Here is a 21,796-nt window from a genome sequence, read left to right as displayed (position 1 = left end):
CAACAGTAACATTTGCAATAAATAACAATTTCGGTAGAAAAATATGAATTTCAATACAGAAAGCAAGCAAGAAAGCAATATAGATCAACAACATTTAAAGAATTGATATATTTGCTATTTCACAATTTATGTATGGTAAAAATACAAAATTGTACAATTTGGTAACTAAAAATGCATACATATATAATAAGTATAGAATTTTAAATAATCACTAGTTTTGTACTTACAAAAAATTATGCATATTTTAGGATAAAAACTATTAAAAAATGCAATTTTTAAAAGAAAAATATTAATTTATAAAAAATTAAGCAATTAAGAGAAACTGGGAATTAATTTAATATATAGAAAAAACAAAACAAAAACATAATATACTATATAGAAATAAAGTTAGCAGAATTGTTGTATGCATCTTTTTCTTTAGCCTGAAAAAATTTATATAATTAATATTATAGAAAAACTAATTTTTATTTGAACTTTCAATTTAAAGATGAATTCTATTTTTTTATGATAAACCATCAAATTTATATACAATAGAAGCTGCTTAATGTGATTGCAGTTAATGTTATAATTCATTTTATATTAACAAAATCTATTGAATGAACCACACCGTTGCATTCATATGTAAACAAAAATATTTGTTTAGCGTCATTACTGCATTGCTTAAGGTTGAAGTAAAGTTTTTTATGATCCTTCATTTTCAGCCAGTGTTAACTAACATTTGTGAAATGTCACACTCTATTTGTAAGGAAATATTTGGCAGTCATGTTTCCTTTGAGATGGGATTCATATTCTTTTATTTTTAAAAATATAGCTATTATAACAGTTTGGCTTGAATTTTAACAACTATAAACCACTGTTACCAGTGACTGAATTATAAATGCAAATGAAAGAAAAAAAAGTATTAAATTTTCAGCTGGGTGTAATTGAAAATTTTACAACCTTTTCTTCATAAAATTTTGAAAAAAGTGCTAGCTTTTTTGAGCAAGGAAAAACAATAAATGTTGATGATTTTGATGGGGGCAAATGTGCTTTAGAGAACTTCTAATGAATGCCAAAATAAATTAAACTCTTGATATTTCAAAAATGGGTATGCTTCATCAATCAAAAAATTAAAGAGTACAAACAAAATATAAGTGAATTGTTAAGGAATGATGTTTTTAAATGTTACTTTTTAAATGAATTATCGATAACTAGGGTGTAAGTATTCCCCCCCCTTTTATATGACAAAAATATGATTAATTTTACCCAATTCAGTTATTGTTATCAATTAGTTAATGTTATTCTAATTAAATTAAACTCTCAAGTCCTGAAGCAATCACATTAAGTAGCAGCTAGTGTATTGAATAATATATTTCAATTTATCTTAATATCAAAATTATGTTAGCAATAATGCAAGCCAATGTAAAACAAGAAAAAGTAAAAAGATGTTTATATCTCATCAGAATATAAAATATTTTAAATGATATATCAGAATGAAATATAAGAGATAGATTAAATCTATTATAATGGAAACTTATTTCTTTTTTAAAATTTTGAAGAAGATAATTCATACCAATGAAAAATTAAACTCTTTATATTTTCAAATAAAAACTTTTACAATGAAAAGATTTAAAAAAAAGCATTAAACAAGCAAAAGCATCTGCAATTAGGCCTCTTATATTTTCTGATTCATAAAATATATATAAAAAAAAGCATAAATTAACTTAAAAATTTGTAATTATTGCACTTTTTTGAACAAATATCCATGCACACTAAAAACCATATGATACAAAGACATTTGTGTACAATTTCCTATCATAGGAGAAAAATGACACACAGTTGGTTACTTGTATGAAGATTCTATTCTTTAAGAAAAACAAAATTAAGTTTTTATTCATAAATATGAAATCAATTTATAAACCTTAAAACTTTTCACTTATGTATGAAACAACCAATTTGATTTGTGCACAAGCATTCATGTAAGTAGAAAAATAAAATATGGAAATGAAGGATTAATTCTTTAACTATAAAATTTTCCCTTAGTTTTTTTATGAAAGAAAGAATGTGAAAAGAATAGACTCTGAATAAAGTAAATAATTAAAAAATTAAAAAAAAAAAAAAGATTTTTAAGCAAGAAACTGGGATTGAAGGTCAAATACCTTCCTCTCTTCCCATAAAAAATTGCTTTTAATAAATAATTTGTAAAAGTTAGTTGAATGTATATATCTCATTAGTAGTAACATTTTAAGGAAACATATCAAATAAAGATATCAATATCAATTATTTTTTATCACAAAATCAACAAAATTGGTAGAAATTTTAACTGCTTTTGTAACCTTGATATTCTTTGTCTGATTCCACTTAAAACTGGGATCTATAGTTTAAGAAGCCCCAATAAAGTAAAAACTATTCTAGTTATTCCATGCATCATTGAATTCGAACAGAGAAGGAAATGAATAACACTTATTATTTATAACATTCATATGAATAATGGTATCATCTATGAGACATAATGAAAAATGATAGCATAAAATAATAATTGTAAACATCAAAACAATTGAAATTATTTTATCATTTTTTTTATTTATTGAATTTGTTAGCATGCACTCTAAAATATTATTTTAAAAAAAAGTATATCAAGAATTTCTGAAGACAGCAAGAAGAAACCTCTGTAAAGAGAAAGAAAATCCTATCGTCATGCAACTTTCTTTTGAAACTCTATGATTTGTACAGGATTTTTTTACAGGTAGGTGGGTAGTTATACCAAGAAAAGCAATTTCAAGCATAAAAAAATGGAACAATTATTGATATTAAAAAAATTATTAAAAAATCTAATAACTATTTTTCTGATGGTTTTAGGTAATATTCAAATTAGTGCCATAATTAATCAAGCCATCTCAGGCAATGTACAGTTTGAATTTGAAATAATAAAAGTAATTTGCAAAAACAGTGAATAATTAAAGACAAATAATTAATTATTGCTGTGAAGTACAAAAGGAAATTATTGAAAATAATCCATAATTTTATATAAAATTAAAAAAAAAAGTTTTCATTCTTTGAATGACTATTATATAAACAATTAATACTGACATCAAAGCTTCATGATTCAATAATAGAAAAGTATATCATCTATTAGAATTTTCATGATTTTAATTAATTAATATCTTCAGATCTTAGCTATTTCGATTATATATTTCCATGTGATTTAATTGTTTTTTGTATTTTTCATGATTTAATAAAATACTAGGAAAAAGTATATCATTTCAATTTTTTTTCCCTTAGAAGTTTCAAACTGTTTTTATTCATATTGTAGAAACTATTTAAGTATATAAAGAATTACTATTTAATGAAAAATTTTATATAAAAATTGTTAAAAAGTAAAAAAAAAAGTTCTGCATAAAAAAAGAACATAATTTCTAAACAAACTTTTAAAAATAAACAAATAAAAATTTAATGACACCGAATCATTCACATTTGATAAAATTAAAAGTCATTCATGAGACCAAAGACGAATCATCATAAAACACAACAAATATGGCTATCAAATGATTCTCTGATCTGAGTTTAAAGAAAACAGCTCAAAGAATTGTGAATGTACATAAAAGTAAATTTCATAATTCAGAAATTTAATTCATAACTAAGAGAGTCTTGAGACTGGTTGATTTCACAAAGCAGCAACTTGAGAAGCATACAAGTTTAGACCTTCTAATAACATTTTTTAAAATTAAAATTGCTTTTTTTCCCACCAATAATGGTTCAATCAACTATCATAATTGAAGCTATTAAATAACAAAAAAAAAAAAAAAAAAAAAACTTTACAGTGAAACACAAATGATGTAAAATTTTAACTGAGTAAGGAAGATATTCTGCAAGTATTTAATTGGACCTGCCTTCTTTTAGAACATAATGATTGATGATGTTCACATGTACTTAAAGACAGGAATGCATTATACTCTGCATTCAAGAGATATTTACATATGAAGCTGGATACTTTCAAAAGGAAGCAATAACTCTGAATCATTATCACATCTTGAGGATTCATACAGATTTTGTATGAATAGATGGTTGAGATAAAATGGTTGCATGAACTCCCTTTATATTCAAAAGTATTTTATTTGATGGATTTTTTTAGCAGAAATATATGAAACATGATGCTTATTTTTCAAGAACAGTTTAATGTTAAATAAAAATTTTATGGCCCATGAACAATTTTATTTAAAATTAATACCTTCAGAACATTCACTAACAAAGACGAGCGGAAAAGAACAGATCTGAAAGAAGGAAAGACCCAAATGTCAGCTGTGATGAGTGTTGTTGGCAATTCTATCAATTACTTTTAGTCATTCAAGTCTGTAAATAGGGTTAACTATAGAAAGTCCTGATAACCAAGAAAATTCAACATTATGGGGAAATTTTTTGACTATGAAACTATGTTTTATGTTATTAATCAATCACATAATATGTATCTAATATATATATAGATTTTTGGGGGGGACACCATGTTCATGAAAAAAGGTAATTGGTCGAATTTGAAGGATTAGCTGATAAAAGTTCTATTACAGCACCAATTGTTCTTACCAATCATTATTTACAAAATCAAGAAATATGAAACATACATTTCCGTTCTCTCTCTCTTTTTTTTAATTCATCATATTTAAAAAATCTTTCTCTTATTTAAAAATAATTTCTGTAGGACATATTTAATTCCACTATAAAAATAATTTTCTTTAAAAATCCAGATATAAAATTTCTTAGTATAATTAAATAAAAATTATAATTTTTCATTAATAAGTATAAAAATTAAATAAACCAACAAATGTATAAACTAATAATTGCACAATATGGTAAATAATATCTTATATCTGCAAAAATGTAGCACATTTATACCACAATATAATATTATGCAAATATCATATAACAAATAAATAGATTTTTATATATTTTTAAAATTTATTCTCAAGGATACAACAAAACACATATTTAATAATTTTATCATTTAAATAAATTTATTTAGAATTAAATTTCTCACAGCAAAAATGTAGACTGTCTGGACATTAGTCATAGATTTAAAAAATATATATATTATTTCCAGTGTACAAGTAATGGTAAAAAGATTTATAACATGTATATGTGTAAATATATATATATATATAAATTCACATTTAAAATCTTTTGAATAAAAAATAATAATATAGTCAACATTGTTGTATTTACATATTTAAACTTAATTTTACATAAATATATTCTAATTATTACATTTACAGGTTCACCATCATATATTTTAATATTTTAAATTATCATTTTACAAATATATGCCAATAGGAACTTTAACAAGCTTAATCATGTGAGATTGTCTTTCAATGCATGCATCAAGAGAATGACATCTTTTTCTCATATTATACCGAAAACGAATTTTTTTAAAAGCACTATCCTTACAAGAATTCACAACTATCATATGAAAATTTTTTAGAAGTCTAAATAGCTGCCTGTGATTTATTAAAAAACAAAAAAGAAATAGCATTTATTTTATTATTAAGTTGACTTAAGCAATAAAATTTATTTACAATTATACAATTTAAATGAGAAAAATTATCATAATATTATAAATGGAATTAATTTAATGCATCTTAAAATAAATTTTGTCTAAATGTTACATTGATTTTAATACAATGAAATCTAAAATACTTAATAAAAAAGAATAAATAGTTACTTAGAATTTCACTCTTCATAGAGATAAACAATGGAATTTTAGAGAACATGAAAATTTCAGTTTAATCATTTGCAAAAGAAGTTGCCATGATATAAATAAAGCATAAAATATATAAGTGCAGTTATATAAGCTGAATATTAATCTTCACGAAGATAATTTATTTTTCTTATGCAAAAATCTTTATGCATAACAAATAATTCAATCTATTATATTGTTATCAAATAAAATTGAAAAATTCTTTTTAAAAACTATAAAGTATTTGAGATGTATAGCTTAGACCCCCTCCCCTCCCCCAGAGAAAAAAAGATAAGCATATTGTTGGCACAAATGTTGAGTTATATAGTCTATTTATAAAATATATACGATTTACAAATCTTTAATATTGTTAGAAAACAGTCCATATGTTTTAAGAAACTGTTAAGATTAATTGTTAATTCATGTTAGAAGAAAAAAAAAGAAGATTCATTTGGAAAACTGGTAATGAAATAGAAAAAATGAATTTAAAAATTTGTTAGTGAAAAGATTGTACAAAAAAAGTACAAGAGAAATTTTCAAAACAAGAATCCACATAACATATTGAAAGAGACTGCAACAAAACAGAAATAATGTTGACTAGAAAAATTATATGCAATACAAAAAATTGTAACGCTGAATGACTTCTGTATGTATTCTCAGAACAAAAATTCATCAAATAATATCCATAACCTTTACAATAATTGGAGAATTTTCATGAATAGGAGTATGTCTGATGTAGATTTGATATACCAATATGCAAATTCTAATATTAAAAGGAAACAAGATCTTTTAAATTTTTATAACATATGTTGACAAAAATTTTGGATACTTCTTAAAAGTGCATACAAAAAAAAAAAAAAAAAAAAAAAAAGAGATTTAAGAACATTAATTTGCCTATAAAAAGCTTTGTTAGAATCAAACAGTTTTATTTCAGATTATTTAGTGAAGAAGTAACACATTTTTGTTACATTTGACAAAATTTCTGTGGATACATACAAGCTTTTCCTTTCTTTTTTTTCTTTCTAAAATCATATTTTCTCAAAAGAAAATGAGTTTACACTTGATTACTTCAATAATAAATTAAAATTTAATATTTGCTTTTTTTCATCAAACAGAAAAATAAATATCAAATTTCTGTACAGTATTTATTTTATGTTCCATATATATAAAGAATAAATATTAAGAAAGGAAACATTACATTTCCTTAGTGATCTGATATTTTGATTTCTTCTCCTGCAATTTTTAATAATATTGAAAGTTATTCATTAACTACTTGCTTTGAAATATTTATTTGCCATTATTATTGATAAAAGCTGAATTGAGTTATATGATTATATACACATATATAGTTCATTCTTGAATGCATTTTAATGTGATAATAAACATATCATGGAAAAAAAAAAAGAATCTAGTTGATTTTTAAGACTTATTACTTAATCAGCAGATTACAAAAGCTGATAATTTTAAATTATATTTTCTAAAACCCTAAGTATAAGGATGCATTGTACAAAAAATTGCAATGCAAAAGGGAAATAATAAATACATACATACAATCAACTTTTTGACATTTAAATCTAAATTAAATAAAAATTTGTTAACTAAAACAAATCTCAAAGCTTTGATAAAACAAAATGAGATAATATAAATATAAATTTAAATTGAAGCAGTCTGTACAAATATATCACAATAAGCAAAAGCATTGATCCCACATTCATAACATACATACATACATACATACTATCTTGTTTAAGGTAGTCCCATCATGTCTAAGAGTGAATTGATTTTTCCATTTAACAACTCCTTATTTTTACTGTTGAGTCCTTCAATCCATTCTCTAGGCAGTTGAGAGTAACCAAATTTACAACCAAGTAGAGAACCACTAATGCAACCAGTCATACTGCTATATCCACCAAGCATTAACAAACTTGTGAGGGCAGATCTATAAAAAAGAGTTAACAGCACAATAGAAAGTTAGAATTAAATTATTTAAATAAATTCATTTATACACTATTAAAAAATAAAATAAAGCAAAAAATGGATAAACATAATTATAAAAATAAAATTATAATAATTAATAATAATAAAATTAGATAAACAATAATTATTTAATAACATTTAAGAACTTTGTACAGGTTTAGAAATTTTATTTATTTCACATAAAAATTTTAATAGATTTTTGATCTGACATCATTAATGTCAAATTAGCCACCTTACCGTCAAATGGGAACACATCTTTGAAATGGGTGCTGATAGTGCAGTATTAAGTGTGAATGAATAAAAGTACTACATATTTTTGTACATATAAATATATTTTAATTGCAAAGTTAATAAAAATCAGGCTAATGCATATCCGCTAATAATCATAGCAAAATGCAACTATTAAAAATGATTTTTGCAATAATTTTAATTTTTTAAAAAGTGCTTTATGCCATTATTTAAACACTGATTTCCAATTGTTATATCAAGCAGAAAAAATTGTTATTAAAAGAAAATATGCTAAAAATAAAAATATAAAAGCATATAATAAAGATAAAAGCAATAAATGAAAAAAAAAAAATCAATTTGCAAAATAGCAGACATAATTTTCCCAATTAGATTTGAATATTTTACAAATGTAGAAATCTATAAGAAAACACTATATATAAAAAAAATGGCATCAAAGGCAGTGGTTTTTAAATTTCAATAACAAAAAATTTAAAAATAATCTGTTCAGTAAAAAAAAAAAAAAAAAATTATATAAAAGCAAGAACAATGAAAACTTAACAAAGCAGAGTAAAGATTTATTATTTTTATTTTATGAATAAAAAGTTCCAGGAGATATAAAATATGCAACAGTAATCAATTCAGCTGATTAATCTGAATCTGATTCACAATTTATCTGAGTAATTTTTCAGATCTATAATTTTTTCTGAAAATTTGTAGGAACTAACATTTTTGAGCTAGTGATATTTAAAGATGTACAGTTAATTATAGAACTTAATACAGAGTTAAATTTGAAAAAATAATGTTAAAAAATAAAGCCTTATGAATTAAGAATTAAAACATGCTTTCAAAGCCAGTTACATGTTTCTGAAAATCCACATTATGAATTATTGATTTTTAGGTAATTACAAAAGTATCTAAAATCAGAACAATCAGAGATTAACAGAAACACAAAGAAGATTTTAAAATAATTTGAAAATGCTGAATACACAAAAAGACTGCCATTCACAGAGGCTAAATTTTTGGTTAATAGTTAGAAATTAGTAATGAAATAATACTATTTGATTTTTCTTTTTCAGTCAGGTTTTTAATTTAATTTTATGTAACTAATTCTTTGGAACTTCTAACTGATTATTATTGCATATTATGCAATAATAATGATTTTGATATTATGCAATTATATTGATTTGTTTATTGCTTTGTTTTTATTGCTTCTTTGTTGTATTTGCAAGTTATTGATTTTGATATGTTACTTCTCCTCTGAATGTAAAATTAGTTAGAAAAATAAAAATTCATGTTGAATAATAATAAAAGAAAATATTATGATGTTTACTTTGCTCTTTTTGCAAAATACTTATTAGTCTTCTGAATAATAACATTTAAAGCTTCAAGGGAAAAAAAATTTATTTATTGAGTGATGGTTAATGATTAAGATATTCATGATATCTTTAAAATGTTTTGTTAAATGGTGTGAAATGAATAAAAAAAGAAGAAAAATTGATCCTTTTTAAAAACTTTGAAATAAATTTAAAAAAAATATTGGCAAAAAGAATTAAATAAGCACTAGTAAAAAATTATTAAATGAAAATTGCAATTAAATTAAGATATCAAACATAAATAAAGTAAATATTGCAATAAGTTTTTACATACCTAAAATTCTTTCCTTGTCTTAAAGCAGTGAAAGCTGCTGCACATGCCTTGAAAGGATGACAAGCTTTTCCAACCTCAGATAAACCTATACTAATGAGTAATAAGCACTTCAGAAATGGGAAAAGTAAATATAATAAAATTAGAAATGCAATTTATCTATTTTGTTGCATTTGAATAACTAATATTTCATAGAAAAAGATATACCATTTTTTTAAAAAAAATATTTTATAGATAAGTTTCAAATGAAGGTTTATTAACATAAATTAAGAATGTAGAAACAGAAAAGAAAATTTGAGAAAATATCTAGCCATTTCAATCAATAGCTTAAAGTTATCAATAGTTCATAAAATTAAATTTAAACCAAGACACCAATATCAAAGGGATAATAAAGAATTTGTATATGCCAGTAGAGTTATATAAGTATAAACATGAAATGAAATATCATTTACATATAAACATTTACATACATATTTATAAGACATTTAACTTACTTTTTATAGTCACTACACCTACAATAGTAAGTAAATTCTTTCTTAACACTTTCATTTTGACAATGGCCTAATCCAAACTGAACAGCAATTCTCAATAATTCATCAACTGAAGAAGAATCATCCAGAGAATACTTTCCCTGTATGTGAAAATAAAATATAAAATATGGACAAAAAAAAAAAAAAACAACTGATTATAATAATATGATTTTTGATACCAGTATATTATCAGAACACAACTGATACTCTAATACACAATTCTTAGTAAAACTAACATTATAACTTCATATTATACATTTAGAACTTCATTCTAAATATGGATGAGTAGAAAAGCTGACAAATGCTTTTTAAGCTGTGAAGTCTAAAATTGGTTTTGGAAGTTTTTATATCAAATTAAATCAAGATCTAATCTTGTGGTTGCCCAGTTATACTTGTAAATTACTAAGCATGTATCAATCAAAATTTGAGTCAAATTTTGTCTTAGTTCCTTTTTTTTTTTACAAAAAGGTTATAAAGATTTTATTCTTTACACCATTTTATTTATAAGAAAACATAACTTTTAAGCACGATCTAAATCCATTCATAAATCTAAACTCTTTGATAATAGAATCTTTGAAAAGAACTTAGCAAAAGGAAGAAAAGAGAAAAACTACTATATTTTAAAGTATTAAAATTAAATATATAAAGCTTTTTTTTTTTGCTTTGAAAAGTATAAGAAATACTCAATGTTCCTATTACACATGTAAAATGCATATAACAATAAATGATGCCCCATTTTTTTGTAGTTGAATAAGAAAATGCAATAGTAACATTCTATTTAAAAAAGGACATTCAGATTTTTGTACATTGGAGGCATTAAGTGACTGCTATTGTATAATAATAATTAAATTAAAATTAAATTTGTCTATTTGTTGCTTTTATTTTTACTATAGAGATAAAATTTTAAAAATAAATGACAGATAAGTTTCATAACATATACATAATTCTAACAATTAATGAAAATAAACATTTTTGACTTTCTCTTTAAAAAGATATTTGAATAATTTTGACTATCTTTTATATCTTTCAAAAATTTTTCTTAATGTCTATAAGATATTACACAGATTATTAGCCAAATTAAATATCAAATTAGGAGAGATTCCAATGCCTGAATATACATCATATTATGATTGGTTTAAAGAAAAAATTCTAAATAAAATAAATTTGAAAAAAATTGTCAATAATTAAATAATTCATAATTTTAAAATAATGTGCAATAACAAGTTACTGAAGCATGAAATATTGTTTATTTTACCTGAAGCATTAAAGCAATTGCAATGCTCAAAGTAACACATGCTGTGACGCATCTTTCATCAAAATGAGTAGCTAAACATATCCGAGTAGAGTTTGAAATAACTTCACTTAAATCATGAAAATGTGGAATGCCTGGAAATACAATTAACATGTACACACATAAAAACTATTAAATATATCAACAAAGTTCCACCCAATAACAAGTTGTTTTTGCACTTAAATGCTAACTCCAATATTACAAATGGTTTAAAAACTGAATGCAAACATAATTACGGATTAAAATGTAATTTTGTAAATTACTATACTATAAATATTACCAGATGTTACTTTATTAGAGGAGATAGCACATCATTACAATTTTGTTTACTTTTTTCATTGCTTAAATGTCACTTTTGATTAATTTGGAAAAACTGTTTTTCAAGTCGCAGAAAGTTAATAATTTTAATAGCAAATATTTTTGTCAATGTTACAGATACCCCATGAAACTTTTGCTTATGTTTTTATCATAATATACATTTTATAAAGGCATTTTTGGCAAATTTCCTTTACTTTCTGTAACTTTTTTATTTTACCACTGGGAGTGACGTAACTTATCTCAATAAATTCAGCATAATCAATTTATTATAAGTACACATTCCTTAGTGTGCTATACGGGACACCACGAATTTAAAGGGCTTAAAAGGACTTTACTTAACTCTGTAAATTTTAATACAATCTTTTCTAATAGAAACATTATTTATTAAGAGCAAAGACAATACACACAATGATGGAGTATATGCTTATTTATTTCTGGAAAAAAAAAAAAAAAAACCAGATAAATATTGGAGATGCAAAACAGAAGAATTTTCCAAGTTGTTTAGAATTGTTATTCAAGACTGCTAGAGTAACACCTGTCCTGATATAAAATACAGATGATAATGTTATTTTTCTGATATCTAATTTTTGCATAATGTTTCTAGCTCTAATCAAATGAAAGTAGTTTTCATAAATATTTTCACAACTAACAAGAGAAAGTTATAAAAATTATTTATAGAAATTCAAATAGCATAAAGTACACATGAGAAAATCTTGAGAGACATTCTGTAAGAAAATCTTGAATGGGTTCCATTACCAAACAATTAAGATTGCAATTTATAATTTAAAAAACCCTTTTTCAGGGCAATAGAAAAAAAAAAATTATGACTTTTTTTGTTTTATTATAGAAATCAAAAGAATTTTTCATTCACTATACATGTAGCATATAAAGAAATAAAAATGATTTTTTAAGATGGAAAAATATAAGATCTTTAATTTAATTACATTACTACTAGATAGTTTATATTGTTTTATTAAAAAAAATGAAACTGTGCTTCATTTATAAAAATTCTAAAAAGAAAAAGAACACAGCAGATATTAAAATCTCAGCTATATAAAAGTTACCAAAGACACTGCTAATTAATAAATTATACAATTTCATTTTATAAATGAATTTTTAATTCAAATTTGGTACTTTTAAAACAGATCTGGTAATTTTTGTTTGGATTATATGGCAAAACAGCACATGATCAGGCAGATTACTTATTTAACTTCAACATATATCAAAGCAAAAAACATTTAACAAAATATAGTTTGGACCTCATGAATGAATATTTATTGATTTTAATAGTGTGTGTGTGTGTGGGGGGGGGGAACTGAAAGTAAAATATCCAAAGAAAGTCAGCAAAGGAAATGCAATAAATATATGGAAAATTTAGATATCAGACAAATATATTGTAAATTGTCTTAAACTAAGATAAGAAATTGATAAAAAAAATTACCAAGTACAATAGACCTTGGAAGAGAGCCACTGTCAACAAATAAAGATGATTTGATAGAATTACTATCTGCACCATTAGAGATTCCAAACCCATTATGCTTATGAATATCTTCAGCTACTTGGTGTGGATTGCGGCAATAATTTTCAGCTTGTAACACCTAAAGAAATTGAAACGATAGAAATGTGTATATAGTAATGATAAATTATAATAAATAAATAAAACTTAAATGAATATGGCAAACAATTAAATAAGGATTTATATTTTCCCATTTTTATGAAACTTTTCTTTTTTTGCCTCCCTTTCTATATATTTTTATTTAAATTTTGTAGTGGGGTATATTGAACAGAATATTAGTTAATCATTTAATGCTATTTGTTTATTTACATAATTATATTAGATATTTTCAAAACACATTCTCACAGAATTCAAATATTTTGTAGGTTGATATAAAAGTGTGTTTTTATAAATTTTAAGTGTACCTTCAAGGTTAAGAATTTTTTTTAACCATAGAAAACTAGTGGAATTTTCCACATTTTCAACCATACAATTGTTAATTTCAATCCAACTTAACATGAAATGATAACACGTGAGTACACTATTTTCACCCCTTAAATTACTTTAGGCTATAATATTAGTGTTTATAATTAAAATATGGGAAATTCATTTTTTTAATGAAATTTTGCTACATCATGCTAAAAGAATTTATTTGTTTGCAGACGGTATGTGAATATTGTATCATCTACTGAAAAACATAATAAAATTACAAAAAAAAAAAAAAAAAAAATTAGCTATTAGAATTTTTTTTTTAAACATAATTCAAAATATAAACTTAATCTGTATATTAAAACTGAAAAAAATTATAAGTTAAAGATATAGTTTACAAAAACTTACCAAATTGATTGTTGTAGAAAAAATATAAATTTCTCTGGGTCCAAGCTCAGGGACACCACTTCGTTTCCATGACACAAGACGTTTGGCAAATTCTAGTTCATCTACAACACCAGCCCATTGCAAGAGGGAATCTAACACAAGCAGCTGAAATAATACATTTTCAATTAAAACAGTTGAAAATATATTGCTTCTTTTATATGACTAAAACTACTTTCAGTAAACATTGTTTATTCTCATAAATTAAAACTACTCAGTGCATTAAGCAAAGTAAAAAGCTCAGACAAAAGAAGATTTTTATAAGTGTTACTTCTTAAAAAAAATCATGGTATCACAATTTTAAGCCTATATATTTAATGATAAAAAATAAAATTCATTGATTTCCGAATATATCAAAGCAATGCAGTTAAAAACAATATCTAAAATTACAATACACAAAGTTAATTACATTTTCTTAATAAATTCATTTGAATTTAACAACAAATCAAAACAACAAATGAAAACAAATCAAAATATTTGTACGTCTTTGTTAAAAAATATAACCAGATAGAGAATTATAAACAAATAATTGAATCAGTAATTGATGGACAGTCATAACTACAAATATATTAATAAGACTAAATGTTAATTTTGAAAATTTTGTTTTAAATGCAAAATATATTTGATTAATCTATTTTCATGATTAAATAGTGATATGAATCAGAAAATTAATAAAATATCATAAACAACTAATTATAGTAGTTACAGGAGCATTTAAGTTTATCAAATATACAACATAAAAAATGTAAAGGAAAAGTCATTTTTCATAAATTATGTTTTATATTTTTACCATGGTATCAGATTTTTTATGTATACTTTATTTAACAATGCTTTCTTTAATTTCAAATAAAAATAAAATGTATATCACTAACATCAATTAAAAAAGACTGGTATATATGATTTCCACTGTTTAAAAAAAAGCAGAAGGAGATCAAAATTTTTTTTATTTGGTTTACTGTATAGAAGCAAAAGAATAATTATGGAACTTTCTTTAAGTGATTTCGTCAAAAAAAAAAGAAAAAAAAAAAGCTTTTGTTAAAAATTATTATTTTTCTTCTTTTCATAATGCCTATAAAATTAAATAATTTTCAAAAAGACCAATTTTTGCATATAAAAAGGAATGGTAAAGGCATTAGAGAAATTGCTTATATACTGCATTCAGTTATAATATAATTTCTAATTTTATCAGAAATTCAGAAAAAAATGATAAAAGAAAGAAGATGGATAGGTATAAAAGTTAATACTCTACAATGAATTAAATCTTGTTCACCAGCATAAAAAGAGTTGTGGAAGTATTCTAAAATTCATAATTAAGCAGAATTTATTCATGCATCAAGACAAATAGTTTACAACTATATAAAAAATATCAAGAAAATTCATTTACAAAAAGTGGAAATATTAAAAAAAAAAAAAAAAAGACATCAAACACACATTAATAATCATATATCTTGAGTCAAGGAACACATATAATTGAACTACAGAATGGACTTTGTGATATTTTCAGATAAGCAGCAATTCAGCTTAGATGGTTCATACAGTTAACAATACTACTAGCATAGTCTTAAGGATAAAGAACAATTTTATTCAATTCAACAAATGGGGAAGAGGAAGTTTAAGGTCTGGTTAGAAGTTGGATATGGAGGAAGAATAAATCTGGTCTTTCTCAATGTACAAATTATATTCAAGTACTAAATTCTGAGCTTCTTCCTTATAATTTTGAATTAGGAAGATTAGAGTGGCTATTCTAATAGGACAGAGCACCAATTCACATCATCAATGGAGTTAAAAATTTGTTCATTCCAAATAATGTATGGATGTTACCATGACCAGCTAAAATCCTCAATCATAACATAGTGAAATACATTTGGACAAAGCTTGTTCAACATATATATGCTGAAGGAAAATAGTTTAAATCCACCAGACTTTCAAGATGCATTTAAAGCTCGGTGAATAATATTTGCCCAACAGAAATCAAAGCTTTTGTATGATTCATCTCCAAACAGAATATTCAAAGTCATAGAATTGATATGCAGAATATTTCGTTCTAATAATGCTAGTATTTTATTTATTGTATTATTTTCCATTTTTTTAGAGCTTCAACTGGTAGAAACCATTTCTGTTGTCATTAATATTTTATTTCTGGATATCATGGTAATGATATTTTATATTTCCTTGTTAAATGATCTGTAAAGAATTGCCCATGAAAATAATTTCAATAAAAATAAAAAAAATCCTTATTTTTTGAAAAAATTCTAGTGTCTTCTACTTTTTTTTTTTTTTAATAAAGAGTATGTTTGTTACTTCCCAAAAAAGTACTTTAACTTTTCATTTTTAATATCTATCTATTTTCTATCACTTATTTAAATTTTATATATATATTTTGGATTTATCAACAGATTTCATGAATAAAGGCAAAACTAACAAGATACAGTTAAATTTTGATGCACTGTCTGTGTTATATTTCTATTAATATTAGAAAACTTTAAACACACAAAATTTACACTAAAATATATATTTCTTTTAGACTAAAGGATTGTAAGAAAAAAGTATCCTTGCATATTTGTGAACAGTGTATGGTTTCCTAATCAAAAATGGTTCAATGAAAACAAGCTTTATCGTAATCAGACATTAAAAAAAAAAAAAAAAATCAAATGTATTTAAAACTTTTACTTAAACTAATGTTTCAAAAATTTAACAAGCTGAAAAGAACAATTATTATTAATATTATCTATAATGACACTTTTCAGATGATACAAACAGAAGTTTTTGTGAAGAAAATATAATAATTTTCTCTGATTTTTATTTAGTTATTTATTTATAAGAAAAGTATGTTTAAATAAGATTTAAAAAAAGAATTTTGTTAAAAATTTCAAAAAAAAAAAAAAAAAAATAGTTGAGGGAAATTTTAATACTGATGTAAACCTCCATATGATAAGGAAAAATTTATTTAAATACATAAAACCATATATACCTGAATATATTTAATACATAATTGTTTTTAAAAAAGTATTTCATACAAGATAATAGTAAATAAACAAGAATGAAGAATTGTTTTCAAATAAAAAGTATAACTGGATCTCTGACAACAAATTTAATAATTAGTACTTAAATTGGAATATTTTAATCTAAAAACAAGTTACTTGATTTTTTTTTGTTGCATATGGCATAAGAAAAAGAATTTTTTAGTCATATATTTAAAAAATAAATAATATAAAAAATCCAAGCATAATTTACTGATCAGATACCTAAAAATTAAAATTAAATCACACCATTTGATCAGAATTTGAAGTCCAATCACCTCGGGTCCAGTGAGCTCGATGCTCATCTCGTATGACATCTGCATAAGAAAGGGTTTCTTCATCATAATGAAATTGACATTCATCTTGAGATAGAAATTCAGTAGCTGTACCAAGAGCATCACCAATGACAGCACCATATAATAAACCTATATAAAATAAATAATTTTAATGATCAGTATTAATATTTTTTACATTAACAAGAAATATTAATATTTACATGGTAAAACTAAAGGGAATACAAATAATTATACAAGAGCTACAATAGGTTATTTCTGCATAATGTACAGTGTTTAAAAACAATATTAAACAAATGTGTTAAACTTTATTTTTTATGTTAGTAAAAATATTTGAAGAAGTTGAATTTTAACAATTAATTTAAATTTTACATGAGGGAAATCACATACATGTTAATGATTAGAATGTTGATGATTATCACAGAAAAAAAAAATACAACATGATAAGAATTATTCACAAATGAAAAATTGCCACCACTTTCAAACATCTAGAATATGTCTGTAACATACATTTTAATGTATTCGGATAATAATGTATTATCAATGAAAAAATAGAAAGCAATGCTTTTAAAATTTCTAAGATGTCATAAACTGGCAAATTGAGTGCCAATTTATGAAATTTATTTTCATAAAGTTCGATACAGCAGGTATCAATGATATTAATTAATATTCCAATATAATTATATTAATACTTCCTATATAGAGCAGCTTTAGAAATCAAAATTACATAATTCTAAAATTAACTTACCAATAATTCTATCTCTCAATACATCTGGATGAAGTTGAGTCGCATCATAAGGTGGCAATAATGGTGTGCGTATTCTACTGGCAGTATTCAAAGTGGCTGTTTGTATTTGCACATATTGGGCTCTAACTGAATCAGAATTGGGTTTGGCAGTTTGAATCACATTAGCTCGAACTCTTGGAAATATATTTAGTTGCTGTTCTTGTTTGGCTAAAATTTTCCCTGATGCAAGTTGCTTCAAGAACCTAATAGTTGAATCAGATCCACTGTCACATATATTTTGAGGTGGTTGTGAAATGCAGCAGTTTGATGCAGCAAGAATGACTTGAATGGTTTTACTGTAACCTAATGACTTTGGAAGACTTGTAAGTTTATTATGACTCACATTGAGTTTTTTTAGAGATTCCATTTCTCCTATTTTCTCAGGTAATTCTTTTAAGTTATTGTGAGAAATATCAATTTTATGCAGTTTTACCAAACGAGTAATATTAGAGGGGATTTGCTCTAAAATATTGTGAGAGAGAAGTAAGCTTTTCAAATGAAATAAAAGACCTATACTATCTGGTAAATATGAAATTTTGTTATAACTAAGATCTAAATATGCAATATGAGGTATCCTAAGTGGAAGCTCTGGTGGAAGAGTTGATATACAATTAAAAGATAAATTTATTCTTTCATGAAGAGATATTGAATCAGTTATCACTGTAGGGACTTCAGATAAGCATTTATAAGAATATTCTCCTTTAACATGCTGAAAGAAAGAACAAATAAATAAATTGAGGATGAAATAAGGTAAAAAATATGACTATACAAAAAAAGTTCCCAAGACAAATATTACATTAGAATTTTACTAATAAGGTTATAAACATTTTAAAGGGATCATAGTTTAAATTGTTCTCAAGGTTATTAAAAAGGGTTATAAACTATTAGATAGGAAAACAAAAGAGATTATGAGTAAAGAAGAAAATAATAGAATGCATTTGGGTAAGAAATGAGATAATACTTATTTAATATCATTTATATAAACATACAGAAGAAACAAATAAACAAAAAAAAAAAAAACCCTTACCAAATTAATTATATGTAACTGTTAATTAATGATGACTGTTAATTAATATTATTATTCAATTTATTTCTGTCTAATAAAAAGCAGAAAAAAAAATAGAACATAAGAACATCTAAAACAAAAATGTTTCCAAATCAATTAATTTTCAAAAAACAGTGTGAAAATAAAATTATAAACATAATAACATAGCAATACTTAAATATCATAAACAGAATAATAACAATACAAAGAAATAATAATTTTCTAAGTATGAGAAGGACAAGGTAAATATACCCAGAAAAAAATAAATAAAATTTAGTAATAGTGTTTGAATCAAAAAGAATTTTATAAATTAAAATGATACTTTTGATTTTTGAAACTTATTTCTAGTTTATGATTTTAGTGAAAAAAACATTAAAAATATTACGCAGAAAGAAATAATAGAATTTTATATAAAAATTTGTAATTTAATATTTGAATATGAAACCACGATATTTATTAAGATAGCAATACACACAGGTGAATAAAATTTCATCAAAACATGGTAAAAAAATGAACATGCTTTTAAAAAAAATATATCAAGTAGGATTTTATTAAAGTGGGACAAATGTGTAAAGATAAATTGTAAAACAAGATTTTTCATGAAAACAACTACAGAAAGTGCTGTTTCAGGAAAATACATATATTTATCTAGAAAAAAAAATAAATAAAAATAAAAAACACAAAGAATGTAGGTTACTCATAGGAGGCATAGGATCATCAGAGATATTTCAAAATGGGACATGTTCATTCATAACATAATATAATTTTCTCCACAGTATGATTTAATATGAACAACGTAATCAAGAAGATTAGAGGTAGTTTTTCCTATTTCTCATTTTTTAGTACAGATAAAGAACAACCTATTTATAAGCGAATATAAATGAGCAGCAAAATATCAAGATACAATATAATTCTATGATATTCAGATTTGATAAAAATGCTGATTCATCTAAACACAATGGACAACATGATTTTACTTTACAATGTACAATGCTTTAGCAATCTGTTGAAAGCAATACTCACCGTCTACATATGTCAAATAATTGATTTCTATAGAAGCAAATAAACCATACAAACAGTAATAAAAGATTTGATAAATAGTTTGGTTCACATGTAAATAACTGCAATCTGCTGTCTATAACTAATTTTGCAGTTTATATTGTTTTCAAAAAAAAAAAAAAAAAAAAAAAAAACCACTTAAGTTTTGTTCACTAATGCATGTGCTGGAGTTCTTTGGTAAACATAAAGAAAATATTTAGTTTTTATTGATTTGTTTCTCTTCATATTTGTTTGTCTTTTCATATTGTCAGTTCTTTTTTTACAATGTCTACTTGAAAATTTATTTTTACAAATTCTATGATGGCAACATAACATTGCAAGATTTTTCATTCAATTCCTCATAAGACAGCAAACATATATTTTTTAAGTAAACAATTTACAATTCTTTGCATGAATTAAATATAATTATAGTTTAATCAGATAAATGAATTAAATGGCAATGAAACATATAAAAATAAAAAGTTTTTTGAAGATGTATGGATAGATTTTGAATTAGAGTTCTACGAATTAGCTTTATCTTTTGACATTGAAATTAGGGTAAGAAAGTTTGTTTAGATATACTACCACACCACATGAAAGTTTGTTTAGATATACTTCTACAAGAATAAAAAAAAATTACAAACTTAATATAACATATTAGTTAAAAATAATCATACCTTACAATATGCTTTATAATCAACAGGTGTGCTTAAATCAAGTTCTTTTCTTTCATCTTCCCGCACTGGTTCTAGCTGATGCATTTCAACATTTCCCATGATAATTTATCTGAGAAAATGAATAGTTAGTTAAGATCTACTTAAGCAAACAAGCTCTGAAATTAAGTACACAAAATTAATTACATGCAGCAGAACTGACTGATTCTCTGTAATGATGTTAGAATGGAAAAATAACACAAAAAGTTGAAACGCTGAATATTTAATCTCATATAAGTTCATTAGCACAATATGTCATTTTCGTATTATTACGATGTTTAACAAAATAACACGTTTTATAATGCCATGAACATATTAAGCAACATATTTGGCTAGAGTTGTATCGAATTGTGAATTAACATTTCATACTTTACATTTAAAGATATTTATTAAAATCGCTTGCAAAGGGAAGATAATATAAGGATTCTTTTAATCTAGAAATAAGTAGAATCAAATAAAACAATTGTTATCTTCTTAAAAAATAATTAATTTTTAAATGTCAACAATTGTTTTTTAAATATGTGAATACAAAACTAATCAAGTAGCAAATATAAACTTCAGTTCGGGAAATTTAATGTTCCTACCAATTTAGTTGTCATCAGTATATATGATGAGAGAAAGTTTTAAGACTTAGCAGAAAATTTATAACTTGTTTTGATTTCCCATGCTTGTTGTCGTGGCGATTTATCAATGTTTAGTTGTCCGTTTCTTGCAATTAATTAACCGGGAGAAATAATGTTGCACTAGAGTAAATTGAAATATTTTGAAAATTAGAATGCATTGAGAATTATAGGCATCGTTGAAAAAAATTAATGATCTTATATCTTTAAAATGTCTAGC

General features: G+C 23.9%; 1 protein-coding gene across 5 annotated transcripts; it reads right to left on the bottom strand.

The window, feature by feature from the left end:
• Positions 1 to 225: 225 nt before the first annotated feature.
• Positions 226 to 21,638, bottom strand: LOC129969339 (uncharacterized). Of its 5 annotated transcripts, none has more exons than XM_056083876.1 (11): positions 21,541 to 21,638; positions 20,921 to 21,029; positions 18,122 to 18,869; positions 17,330 to 17,505; positions 14,025 to 14,168; positions 13,134 to 13,290; positions 11,339 to 11,469; positions 10,048 to 10,184; positions 9,557 to 9,646; positions 7,435 to 7,643; positions 226 to 422 (listed from the first exon to the last, which is right to left on the bottom strand). In XM_056083876.1, exons 2-10 carry the CDS (start codon positions 21,017 to 21,019, stop codon positions 7,451 to 7,453), a joined length of 1,875 nt encoding a protein of 624 aa, XP_055939851.1. In that variant the 5' UTR covers positions 21,020 to 21,029; positions 21,541 to 21,638; the 3' UTR covers positions 226 to 422; positions 7,435 to 7,450. The 5 variants fall into 5 exon arrangements, 4 of the variants coding, with proteins under 4 accessions (XP_055939851.1, XP_055939850.1, XP_055939847.1 ...); XM_056083875.1 differs by having other exon boundaries at positions 226 to 2,648; positions 7,443 to 7,643; XM_056083872.1 differs by having other exon boundaries at positions 7,443 to 7,643.
• Positions 21,639 to 21,796: the final 158 nt, after the last annotated feature.

This window comes from Argiope bruennichi, chromosome 5, assembly GCF_947563725.1.
Source record: "Argiope bruennichi chromosome 5, qqArgBrue1.1, whole genome shotgun sequence".
In the NCBI taxonomy this organism is placed as follows: Eukaryota; Metazoa; Arthropoda; class Arachnida; order Araneae; family Araneidae; genus Argiope; species Argiope bruennichi.
The sequence above is the reverse complement of the archived record's forward strand: the minus strand, read 5'-3'. Positions and strand labels throughout refer to the sequence as shown.